Raw genomic sequence first — 13,808 nt, 5'->3', positions numbered from 1 at the left:
ATTATTCGATATACTTCTTATAAGGTGTTAATCTTATATTGGGTTCCCTCTATGATATATAAATAAATAAATATCGCTTTGTGAAAAAAATATTAATAAATTATTCTTCTATATTTTAAAAAATATAGCAAATTATACCCTATCATGAGGGTAATTTGCTATTTTAAAAAACACATAAAATAATTTATTATTTTATTTTCTACATGGGATTTTCTGCTTATTTTTCATATCTAATGGGATAAATTTCATTTTTTCCATTTTACATTACAGGGACTTAGTTTTTATCTCCAAATTCGGTACGAATCACTATTCCTCTTGAATAACTTAGTCCATCTAAATTCAATTTACAAAGTAAACGAGGCATAAGATATTATAACTGATCTTGCCTAGATTCAGCTACCTCAAGGATTGACCTCTCGGTCAATTGCTAACTCCTCCAAAATCGAGTATTGGGTCCCTGAGAATGAAACAAGAATGTGAAGCTCATCGGATGCACCCCCGACAACGACCTTCCGACGCGTAAATTAATGTGATCGAGGTAAAAATGTGCAATTAGAAGTAGTAGGTCGAAAAGTTAAGTGAACAAGTTACCTCAAAATATAGCGTCTTTGGGTATTTATAGGATCCAGGTGGATACTGTTGTATGGGCCACGTGTCGCCATCTAGTTAACCATCACTCTCAATCAGGCGGTTCTCATGCCGGGGTTTTCATACAAAATCCAAAACCAGGTTCTGGGTTACTCGACCCGCCTCTCAAAAGCACGTGGATCTGGTGTTGCGTAATGACTGAATTACCCTTCATTAAGAATAATTTAGATATTTTGCATATAAAGTGGGTTTTACCCATCAATAACTATCTATAGACGGGACACCCTTGATAAGTGGTAAAATAAGAACAAAAATTTACTCATTGCGTAATTTAAGTAATATAAACTTATATATTAAAAAAGTGAAAGAAAATTTATTTGAATTTAAGATAATAAAAGAGTTTAAATAAAATGATTTTTCTAATAACCTTGATAGGGAAAGGAAGTAGTTTTAAGAGTATTTAAGGAATTACACATTTGACGCACCAAATTAATTAGTTTAAGGGCTTAGCTTTTATTAAATAACTAGTGAATGAAGCACATTTGATACGTGCGCATAATTTAAATAATATTTATTTAATTAAATAAAAATAATAATTAATTAATTAAAAGTGAAAGAATATAATAATTTTAGATATGCATGAACAAAAAATAATTGGTAGAATAAAATGATTAAAGAGATACTTATCTGGTTAGATAAATAAATATATTGAAGAGTATATTAATTAATCAATATTATATTAATAAAAATAATTATTTTAGGGAGTTGAGTTTTAATAAATAATATAGATAAAAATAAATGGCTGAGTCGATGTCAATTGAGTAGGTGGGCACCCAACTCCATTGTCAATTGACATGTGGCTGGGCCCACTTATTACTCGCTTTCTTTTAAAAAAAATAATAATTAATTTTTAGAATTTAAGTTGGAATTTACTTGTTTTTATTTATTTTTATTTATTATATATTTACATTCACCCATAAATAAATAAAAAAAAAATTTCATCACCAGAGTGACCTAATTTTGAAGTATAGTCGAATTGATCGAATTTTAAATTTTTATTTTTATTGAAAAATAATTTTGTTCTAACACTTGTCGCAACGACTATCCAACATTAAATAGTGATTTTTATTTTAAATATTTGTATGTTGAATTAAAATTTAAAAATGCTGATTTTCAAAATTGAAAGAAACCTCTTGGACTCATAGTTTTTAATTAGAATAATAATAATTTAAAAAATAATATTACTTCTATTTTAACGATTAGTACTTAGCAATTAAAACTAAATATAACTTACTTAAATTGCTCAAAAAGTTAAAATTAAATTTAGCTTTCTTAAAATTAGAATTTAATATAATATTTGAAAATTTGACAACACATTTGTTGAGGTTAACACTCCCAACACCCAATAGGTTTCTAAATTCAATGCCATTGTATTGGATCCGATTTTTCCCCCTTTCTTAAAATTATTTAATATTTTTATGTAAAACGAGGTAATTGGAAAAAAAGGTTAAATATTATATTAAAAAGTATAAAAAAAAAAATCCACTCATATTTTAGACGTGCGACATGCGCTCTATTAATTTTGAATAAAAAAGGATATTTTGCCAGTCATTTTAATAACACGAGCAATTTTTTATCTATAAAAATAACACAAGAAAATTTCGTAATATTTCAATTAAATACAGAAAGCGTTATAAATTTATCTCTTTTAAATGATTAAGGCCCATGCCCATATGAGTTGGGAGGTTTTAGAAATACTGGGTCCTGTTTCATTGAGAAAATCCAACAAGGTTTTTAATCTGTATCATTTTGTGTGTATATAATAAATAAGTATTTATAATTTAAAATATATTATAAATAAGAATATGATACATAAATCAACTCATAATATTTAAAAATAAAAGGGAGAGATGAGGACATTAATAAAATAAAATTAATTTAGAAATATTATCGACACAAAAAGAATTTGGTGCAAGTTAATGTTTTTGTCTTTTTTTTATATATATATATATAGTAGAGATAGTGGTTGGGCCTTTTCAATGGAAATGACACAACCAAACAAGTTTCAAACAGTTACAAAATGGGCATAAAACCAAACAGGTCATGAAGTGGGCTAAAAGTGGGCTTTGGACACCCCAACCTCTTTTTCCCTTTCACTGATGGGCTTCGACTTTCTTACTAAATCAACTTTAAACCTACTAAAATTAAAGTTCAATCATTACTCCTAAAGTTAAATCTATACTAATAATATATATGATAGGGTTTTTTTCTTTTTTCACATAAAGCGCGATGATGACGCGACACCAATTTATTGTTATTTTGATAATACTATTAAGTATATTTTTTTCTTTGTTGCTTTTTTTATTTTTATTTTTAAAAATGTGATGTGTTGGTTTATATATAATTTTTTTCATATTATAAAATATAAAATATTATTTATTATATACACACAGAAAAAATATACTATAACGATAATTAGTATTTAAAAAATTCACTTACCTTTTCATTTTTCATTTAAAATGGTAAGCCCATTCATGCCCAATAGTTCATTATTGGACAGTGGGACTGTATTAAAGAATGTTTGAAAATTTGCAGGAAAAAGAAAAAAGGCCATACAATAATATTTCTATCACTTTATCTACTTCACCAAACCTAAAAATTAAATAATATTATATTACAAAAAAAGAAAAGGAAAATGAACAGTTAAGAAGGATTCTGTGGTACCACTGCACATGTGCATTAAATATTGGTAAACAAAATTTAAATCATCAATTACCGGAGTTTAATAGTTAAGTTCGAACGTTAATATATTCGTTATATGAAGTTGAACTTTTGTCAAGATGTTTAGACATATTAAATAAATACTCTTATCTGTATATTGATTCCGACATAATTATTCAGCTATAGAATCAACATACATGATGTTTATGCAATCATCACTTACGAGTATATGGGTTGTCATTTCTGTTTTTCTATTTTTATATATAAAAAAAAAGATAATCAGTATTTCAAGATTATACTAAAAGATTTTTGGTGGAAAACTATTAAAATCTAAGGGAGAACAATAATATTTAAATAAATTGTAAGAAATAAAATTTTTGAAGTTGGAGTTATGGATGAAGATAAATGATGATGTCGATAATTTAGTTAAACTATCACCTCATTTAAAAATTTAAGCTGTTAGAGAAGAGATTCGCAATCATTTAATATTGGGGATAATTACATTTACACCTCTTGATATATAGTTGATTACACAAAACTGCACTCCTATCTTTTGCATAATTACATAACCCATCCTTTGGTGGCCAAAAAAAGGGATAATTTGTGTAATATTGTTGACATTTCAGGGGGTGTTTGTATAATTTTTTTAAAAAAATAAGGGTAGTTTGTGTAAATAAACCATCGATCAAGAGGTATAGACTTAATTATCCTTAATAATAATATTTTAACACGCCCCTCACATGCAAACCCTTCATGTGAATTTTTTTTTATATATAGCAATCGAACCCAAAACTTCTCATTTAGCCTTACTCGAATACCATACAAATGATTATTTTATTTAAAAATTTAAACTGTCTGAAAAAAGAATAGTTAACTATTAATATTTCAAGAAATCTGGTGGAACAAGTGTTGGTACAAAAAGAAAGTGGAAAAAGAAGAAGAGTAAGACACGCTTACTACTATTTTTTTTTTCTTTTTGCCCCGGCAGAATAGAAGACAGAAAGCAAACTGTTAAACGCGTTTTAGGGTCCCATTTTAGGGTATTGTATTCTATTCACTTTTTTTAGACAAGAAAAAGCCTACTCTTTAATGTTTCCGCGTTACAATCTGCATGCATGTGATTTCCTTATCCTCTTTTATTCTCTAATTTCACTTAATTTTTTAATAGTCAATTATCATACCTTTTTCACTCTATAAATAATAATATTCAGATAGGAAAATAAAATAAAATAAAAGGCCATGCAACCTAATAAAGTTGCCTATGCACATTGTATTGCATGTTCATTATTATAAATTGAATTTTAATAATTAGTTTAATTTCAAGAATTATATAAATATATTTAATTAGTCGAATGTAAGTTATAAAAAGTTAAAAATTTTATTGACGATATATTAATTTATGATGGAATGTAATATTCGTGTGGGAGAAAAAAAAATGCGATTAGGCAAGCTATTAGCACTAGAAGAAATTTGACTTTTTGATATGGTCAATTATCATATATAAAAGTTAAAAACTATGGAGAATACTTAACCATGATTGCCCAACAGTTATTAACTGTCGTTTTTGTAATCGAAGCCAAAATATTAACTACATCTAAAAATTACGGTAAATATTTTAGCATAGGTAAAACCATGACAAATGTCGATTAAATGAGGTCAAATTTTATTCACCAAGGTAGATATACCACACTGATTTGTCATGGTTTTTAAAACGTAGTAAATTATAGGGGCAAAATTATAATTTTAGTCTTGCAACCTAAAGAGGGTGGCATTTTTTGTCTTATACTAATTGATTTTCGCAATTTAGTTTTGTAACTTTATAACTTTGACAGTTTTAGTCATTTTTCGGCAATTTGGCTGAAAAATTGCATATGACTCAATTAAAATATAATTTTAATCTTGCTAATCAGTTCGTGCAGGACCAAAAATGCCAACTCCCCTAAGTTACATGACTAAAAATGGCAATGCTTATAGGAGTGAAATTATAATTTAATTGGATCATGTGCAAGTCACATTCCATTTTTCGGCCAAATTGATCGGAAAGGATGAAAATCATTAAAATTTTAAAATTACAAGATTAAATTACAAAAATCAATTCTTGCAGGACTAAAAATATCACCTCCTATAAGTTACAGGACTAAAATTGTATTTCTTCCTAAATTATAATGTAGAGAATAATCTATTTTTTGTAATGCAGATGATATATTTACGGCACTATCATGTTATTTTATTTTTTAGAGTGTATTACAAAATATAATTAATATGTCAATTTTGTTTCTCTAATGCGTTAAATTATTAGTCGTCGATTTTACATATGATAGTGACATCTTATAAATTAGGTAACACTTATGATGGTAAAATTGTACCCGAAAAAGGAAGAAAATATTATGATTGTGAAATAACACTTATGATATGTTGTGACATTAATAACACGATTAAGACATTAGGTACCTAAAATTTAGCTATAGCCTAGTACACATGATTTTGCCTACTGATCTAGCTGCTTGGATGATAGGCACTAACGGAAAACGTTGTGGGGGACGTTAAGTATATGGGATCAAAAATATTATTTTTAAAAATTATATTAATAATGATAAAAAATAATAAAGTCTTAACGGCCACGTGCTTTCTATTAAAATATCTCATGGAAAGGTGCTACGGAACTAAAAGTGTTATTATTTAGAAATTAATCAAAATTGAGAATCTCATAACCAATGAGATCAAGAGTGAAAAAAAATAAATAACGAGACGAAAAGTGTTAGTTCCCTTATTTTGACATCCCCATTTAATAAAAATCATTTAACAAAATTGGGAACAAATAATAGTAGACTGATTAATGCCATTTAATGAACAGTTAATGCCTCTATCAAATACCAAATTTGCTGCATTCAGCCTATTCCACTTTATATATTAATTCTCATGTTTGTTGTGGTTTCAGAAATTATATCAATGTACGTAACAAATGTTAGTTTGAGCTGATAATACAAGAGTTATTAGGTATTTAGTAAAAAATTTATGGCAATGCACAAAACTTTTAGGATATGAGTCTGGGTCTCGATCTAATGAGCTTGAATTTGGGAATTATATATTTATTGACAACTCCAATTCGAATTTGGGTGTATAATATATTTTTGAAAAAAAATGACAGACTTTTAAAATAGAATATTAATATCTTATAAATTCAGTGAAAATAATTGTTCCCGACTTATTTCCATATAAAAAATCATAACAATAACATTTTATAAATTTTAGGGTAAAATACACTTTGCCCCCTGAACTATTCATCGTGTAACAATGAGTAGCCATATATACAATATTAGTACCTAGATAGTAGTTCTCATGTTAATTTCATGACATATTGTTTATGAGAAAATAGAAGCAAATAATTAAGCCCTGAAACTTATAATTGCAAGAGAAGAGTGACCATTTCAGCAATCATCAAACACTTGAACATGGCTCATATAATGCAAATTATGTTGTGTGGGACTCAAATCTCACTCCAAATTAATATGAAGAAATTGACTACATTTATCTTTTTCTTTTTTTCTTTTTTTAATTATACGGTTCTTTACATCATTTACTATTCAAATTAAATAATTCAATATTTCAAATCAACGAATACATTTAAATGTGATAATTTTTTTTTTACTATAATAATAAAAATACAGGCACATTAATGAAACTCGAACCCACAATCCTTCTAATTAAGTAGGGCCTTATCGGACATTTACCCTTTCATACACAAAGCAGATGTGAAAAATAAGCACCCCCCACGCAATCCTTTTATTTTCATAATTACACGATTAGATTAATATTTCGATAAAAATTGAACAGTAATTTGATCCATACACATTAAATAATTTGCCATAAACTCACTGATTAAGTGAATGGATACCTACACGTGTAGTGGGATTTAAATCTATGACTTCAAATTTGTTCACGAGACCTTAACCTTGATCGCTAAATTAAGACATTATTGATAAAATGCATTGTTAATCAGCAATGAGACTCAGTTCAAGTAGCTAAATTGAAGTCTATGAGTCCGGTCTTCGGATTCGTACATACATAGTGAATACTTGTCTAGGCTGGATGCCTATTACTTACCACAATAAAATATAATAGTAGTAATAAAATATCGAGAGATAATATCGGGAGCAATATTGATCTTGTCACTATATAGTTGTTAATAACAAAAATTCTACTTAGTTATTTGTTTTAACTTAATTCTCTTCTTTTAATTAGATAAATATATTAAAAATTTAAATTATACACATCCATCGAGTGTGCTTCAATCGCTGGTAGAAATTAAATCTACTTAAGAGACTTAGAAATTCTCCGTAGCAGGACGGGTCCCAATCCTTGCTTGATTTATGAGGTAGTACGTGTCCCTGTCAATCTGTAATGATAGTCGAAGTTGTCATATAAACTTAAACAAAATGCTCCCTGAGAAATATAGAGCGTAAGCCCTACTTTCTCATTTCTATTTTTAAATAAAAAGAAAAAAAATATCCAAGTTTATAAAAACAGTAATTATTGTTAAAATTTGATTGTTTATTGGTAACAAGTTGCCAATAATTGATATTAATTCTAGAAATGGGATATGCAAAATTACTTTATTTAGAAAGATGAGAAAGCAACTAATTATGCATCTATAGTGATGGCTCACCGACAGTGTAATTAGACGGTGTTTGGCTAAATTTATTGAAAATATTTTATAAAATCTTTTTAATAAATATTAAATTTTATTTTTTTAAAGGAGTTTATAAACTCTTAGTATCTTATTTTTCGATCTTATAAGTCTCTTTTTATCAAATATCACAGGAGATAAATTGTATTAAACTCCTATAAGAAATGACGGCCTGCTATTAATTCATCAGGCCTTGAATATGACTTGATAATTTATACCGACCTTGAAGGTGTGGAATATTTTATCCAATCACGTAAATACCAACAAAAATTATTAATTTATCATATTTCATATCTATACTATATAAACAGAAAAGATATTTTTCTTTTATAAATGGCGGTTATGACACCACTACATCAATTTTATTATTATGTCAATAATACCCCTAAGTTGATTTTTTTTTATTGCTTTCTTTCTTTCTTTTTTTCCTTTTTTAGAAATATGATGTATCTTATTCATCATATATTTTAAAACGTAAAGTATTATTTATTATATGCACGTAGAGAAGACGTGACATAACGGTCAGTTTTAAAAAAGTACACACCCTTCGTGTTTGATAAACAAGGATATTTTGGATATTTACCAAACAGGTCACCAACAAACCACGCTTTTCTCCGGAACGGCCAAAATCTTTTTACCAAATATATTCTCTCGGAGAAAATTTACCAGAAATTTGGCAGCCAAAAAGTATTGAAAATTAAAGGATAAAATTCCACTTTTACCCCTCGTTGCTTTAGCATCGTCTCGCTTTGTTTACTTGTACTCTAACTTACGTCACTTATCGTTTCTACTTTTTATTTTTTAAAATATATAATTCGTTACTTCATTTAATATGCATATTTAAATTCAAATACTGATTCAATACATTATTAATTCGAATAAAATAAAAAAAAAATACTAAATTAGTGCAGAAATAGACATAAACCCATAATTCCTAATCTTTTAATTGTGATATCTCAACCTTACCACTCGATTATGACTTCGTTGACTTACATTTACTTTATAAAAGTAAATTTGTAAAGTACACCAATTTGGTTAAATGAATCTTATAAAAAATAAAATATTTATAATAAAATTATAATTTTTTTTCGTACTTCTAACATCTCTACATTATGGCTCCAAAATATTTTAAAGTATAATATGATTATTTATAATTTTGTGAGTTTTGAATTTTATTATTTGAATAATTATTTCGTAAGCTAAAAATTCTGGAGCATAACACAGAGATATTATGAGTATATATATAATTTTTTTTTTATAAGTCTATCATAAGTATTTTATTTAATAAAGTTGAAGTATGTAGGGGGTAAAGTGAGATAGTGCTAGAGTAGAGGGGGTAAATTAGAATTTACCCAAAATTAAATCACTTATTTTTTGGATAAAAAATATATGATCATATCTTTAGAATGTTGAAGATATTGTTGGGCATCAGTAAAAAGACAGAATTTGTGCTTTTATTTGTAAGTATATGTTTGATTTTACTTTTCACATTCATTGTAATGAGAAAAGAAGATTAAGGCCAATCTGACCTGTGAGTTGCCTAATTCAGTATACAACAATTGATTTCAGTATAAGTGATTGCGACCTTTGGATTCATAATTTTAATAATTCATTGTGCAATGGTTTGTTGTAATTAAATGAAAAATTGATCTCATGTCAAGTTATTTTAGTAAGATTTTAATGAGTATAATATGTAATTAAATGAAAAATAAATCCGGTAGGATAAAAGAATATAAGTTTTTGATTAGAATTTAATTTCAAAAAATAATTTTAAAAAGAGGAGCTAAACGGTATAAAATGTTTCGTCTGCACTAGAAATGTAGGTCCGAATGGGCAGCAAGTGATTGTAACACTACAAAAAATGTAACATATTAGCCATTCTTAATAACGAAATAGCCGTAGCAAATAGTCAGTAGCCACAATAATGCAACGGTTGTTGGCCGTGGTATCTGCGAGGGTGGCTAAAAGACATGGCAAATATTTTCACCATGGCTCTTAGCCATGGCAGATAATTTTTTTTTGGTAGAAAATCTATGTTTTTGCATCGTTTTTATTTAACCGTGGTCATTAAAAGTATTTACCATTGTTTTTAGTCAATAATTATTAAAATTGTAGCCAGTAGTCAATTATTTTTTACTAATGTAAGAAATTGCCTTTAAATATGTATTAAAGGACAATAATTTTTATTTTATCATAATATTAATTCTTACAAATTTAATAGTGACATTCTTTTTATAATTAAAAAGTAATTTAGTTCCATCAATTTGCTCATTCTCATAAGCATATTAGGCAATGCCTAGTTATTACAATTTTGGATAAAAATGAGTAATTGATAAATAATTTTAAAATTTAAAATTAAAGTAATCAATATATGTATAAAAATATAGTAGTGAATGTAGATATAAAAAATAAATTGAAACCATATTACTAATTAATTTGTCTAAAAACATCTACGAAACTTTTGAATAAATATAAACAATTATATATACTTATTTATTTAAAAAATAAAAAAACTAATTTTTTACATAGTAGTAAAATAAAATTTAATTCAAAGTTATGGGGTCGAGTTCCATTAGATATGCGGAGTTATTTCTCTTATTTTATATATTAAATTGATGTATATTTAATTTATTAAAATATTAATATAATTATATATGTAATTCCTATTTTTGAGAAAATAGAGTGCTTAGAGAAGAAGGAAACAGAAGAGCAGGCAGACATTCTGGAACCTGGAAAGTTGCAGTAGAAAAGAAAAGAAAGGTTGTGGTGGTGGGCTGTGCTGGCTACGTACTCCTAACATGCTTTCTCTCCTTCACTCTAACTTTCTTGCTCACCGCCGACACCCCAATGTAGGATTTTTGTTTGTTTACGTTATGAATTCGAGTTCCAACGAAAATTTAAATTTTAATTATTATATTTTTTATAAAAAATAAAAATTAAAAGATTTTCTATTTTATTTTCATAGGTATCAGATCACATTGATAATATATGATATACATGATCATTATTTTAATTTAATTGTATATTTTAATTTTTAAATGAAACTCGTATTAATTATATATTGACTTAACATCAATTTATAAAATCAAAATATGATGAAAATATTTGTATTGATGTGATAACAATTTATGATACCAAAACATGATAAAAGATTCATAATGCTAATTGATAATTCTCGACAAAAGGACATTTTATTATATTTTTATATCATATATTGACATCACACCACGTATGCATTATATGTAATATCACTTTCAAATTATAATTTATTTTTAATGTACAAAAAATACGTGTCGATTGACGTAAAATTAGTATGATACGAAAATGTGATAAAAAATTCACAACCAATGCCCTCACCCCCCACCCCTGGTTATAATATATAACCCCCCAAATTGAGGAGTGTACAGTAGAGTGAGAAGCTGACTCCATGCAAATGTAAAGTTTCCCATTACGATACCCGCTTTTAATGCTCCCATCACCCCCTTAATCATCCTCAAATATTCCTCCACAGTAGTTCTAAATAGTCTTCATACTCATAATATATACACGCACAGATATATATATATATATATATATATATTTATGAGTTGAAACTGATCAAATCAATATTATGGCTGTAGCTTCTTCCATGAAAACTCTGTTCTTCCTGATGCTTTTGTGTTTCATCAGCGGCGGGAACTCGGACTTGGGTGAGTCGGAGTGTCTGAAGGTTCCGGTGTCGGAATTCGCGGGGACGTTGAGGTCTACCCTCGGCGTGGTGGGCCGGGTGGTGTCCACCGTCTCCAAATTCTCCGGTGCTTTCAGCGATTTCCGGCTTAATAATGCCGTTGCTGACTGCCTTGATCTCATGGACTTTTCAGTGGACCAGTTGAGTTGGACCCTTGCTGCTTCTCAGAATCCAAAGGGTACCTTATTTCTGTTCATATTTCGTTTTTTCTTTTTAGATAAAAAGTAATTATGGAAAAAGAGGCCGAATAGAATGACATTAATATAATGTGGTACATGTGCATGACTTTGACGATCTTGGTGTTTTTGTCTTGTCGGAGAGCGTTTTTTGGGCTAAGTACTCAAGAAGAACTAAAAATTAACAATAGTATAAGCGATTGTTTTTTTCTCTATATTTTAAAATGAGGATCAAAGTTGGTTTTAATAATTTTATGTGTTTGATAAAAGAACTTATTTAATCATCTTCATATTTTTAAATTCGTGATAATATAGCTCTCATATACAATTAAATCTTGAGGATCACAAAAATAAGTCATGCAAGAAATGGAATTTTCTTCCTATTATAGTGTGAGAGGCCTAATGTATGGAGTGTGGCTAGGCTATAAATACAATTGAAAAATTGGTAAAAATTGATGCAAGTGATACTATAATGGAAAATTGGCCCTAATACAGGCAAAGATAACAGCACTGGAAATGTGATTGCTGACATGAATACATGGCTGAGTGGAGCAATGGCCAATCAAGAAACGTGCAAAGAAGGCTTCGATGGTACAAACAGCCCTGTCAGAGGTTTGGTTTTCGGCAGCCTAGACCAGCTTACCTCATTGGTCCACAACCTTCTTTCCATGGTCAAACCAAATCCCACCACCCCATCTAAAGGCGGAAGCGGAGGTCGGAAGCTTATTACCAGTGCCCAATTTCCAGATTGGCTGAAATCCCACGACCGGAAACTCCTCCAGGCATCCAGCGGCGAGGTGGCGGATGCGGTGGTTGCTGCTGATGGCACAGGAAATTTCACCAGCATTGAGGAAGCTGTTCGTGCGGTGCCGGATTACAGCAGCAGGAGGTATGTTATTCACATCAAGAAAGGTGTGTACAAGGAGTATGTTGAGATCAGTAAGAAGAAATGGAACATAATGTTGATTGGAGACGGCATGGATGCTACTGTTATTTCTGGTGACCGCAACTTCGTTGATGGCTGGACCACTTATCGCTCTGCAACCTTTGGTACGAACTAACAACCTTTCTGAATTTTGGACGAACTTGGTTTCATATGACTAAGTTTCTTCGTGATGTAACAAATGCAGCTGTTCGAGGACAAGGATTCATAGCCCGGGACATAACATTCGAGAACACAGCCGGCCCGGAAAAGCACCAGGCCGTAGCGTTCCGGTCCGATTCCGACCTATCCGTGCTGTACCGCTGCGCCTTCAGGGGATACCAGGACACACTCTACGCCCACTCCATGCGACAATTCTACAGAGAATGCAAGATCACCGGCACAGTAGATTTCATGTTCGGGGATGGCACAGTTGTCTTCCAAAACTGTGATATCCTGGCGCGCAAGGGCCTTGCCAATCAAAAGAACACCATAACAGCTCAGGGCCGGAAGGAACAAACTGAAAGGACGGGGTTTTCGATTCAATTCTGCAACATTTCAGCTGAAGCAGACAATTCCAACCCGACGTACCTAGGCAGGCCCTGGAAACTGTATTCCAGGACGGTTATCATGCAGTCTTACATTAGCAACGCCATCAGGCCCGAGGGATGGCTGGAATGGAATGGGAATTTCGCGCTGAATACTCTGTTTTATGCTGAGTACATGAATTACGGGCCTGGAGCTGGTCTGGGAGGGCGGGTGAACTGGCCCGGTTACCATGTTCTTAATGATTCGGCTCAGGCCACCGAATTCACAGTGGCTGAGTTCATTGTTGGGAACAAATGGCTACCTGCGACAGGGGTGAGGTACACGGCTGGCTTGGTGATGTGAGATTGAAATAAATGTTTTTCTGAGTTAATAATATCGATGACATTATGATTTGTTTGGAATTAATTAAGAGAAATATGAAAATTTTCTTGGCATAGA

At 29.8% G+C, this 13,808-nt stretch overlaps 1 protein-coding gene across 1 annotated transcript; it reads left to right on the top strand.

Annotated features, from left to right (window-relative positions):
• LOC105173733 (pectinesterase/pectinesterase inhibitor PPE8B) lies at nucleotides 11,413-13,808 on the top strand. Its single transcript, XM_011095600.2, has 3 exons — nucleotides 11,413-11,901; nucleotides 12,395-12,949; nucleotides 13,030-13,808. Exons 1-3 carry the CDS (start codon nucleotides 11,607-11,609, stop codon nucleotides 13,710-13,712), a joined length of 1,533 nt encoding a protein of 510 aa, XP_011093902.1. The 5' UTR covers nucleotides 11,413-11,606; the 3' UTR covers nucleotides 13,713-13,808.

The sequence above is a fragment of the Sesamum indicum genome, linkage group LG11 (assembly GCF_000512975.1).
Source record: "Sesamum indicum cultivar Zhongzhi No. 13 linkage group LG11, S_indicum_v1.0, whole genome shotgun sequence".
NCBI lineage: Eukaryota > Viridiplantae > Streptophyta > Magnoliopsida > Lamiales > Pedaliaceae > Sesamum > Sesamum indicum.
The sequence above is the reverse complement of the archived record's forward strand: the minus strand, read 5'-3'. Positions and strand labels throughout refer to the sequence as shown.

What these genes read in the sequence shown, in the direction of transcription:
- LOC105173733 (XM_011095600.2), top strand. Translation starts at nt 11,607, where the DNA reads ATGGCTGTAGCTTCTTCCATGAAAACTCTGTTCTTCCTGATGCTTTTG. An exon ending in TGCTTCTCAGAATCCAAAGG is followed by an intron (nt 11,902 to 12,394) that starts GTACCTTATTTC and finishes GCCCTAATACAG; the next exon opens with GCAAAGATAACAGCACTGGA. An exon ending in TTATCGCTCTGCAACCTTTG is followed by an intron (nt 12,950 to 13,029) that starts GTACGAACTAAC and finishes TAACAAATGCAG; the next exon opens with CTGTTCGAGGACAAGGATTC.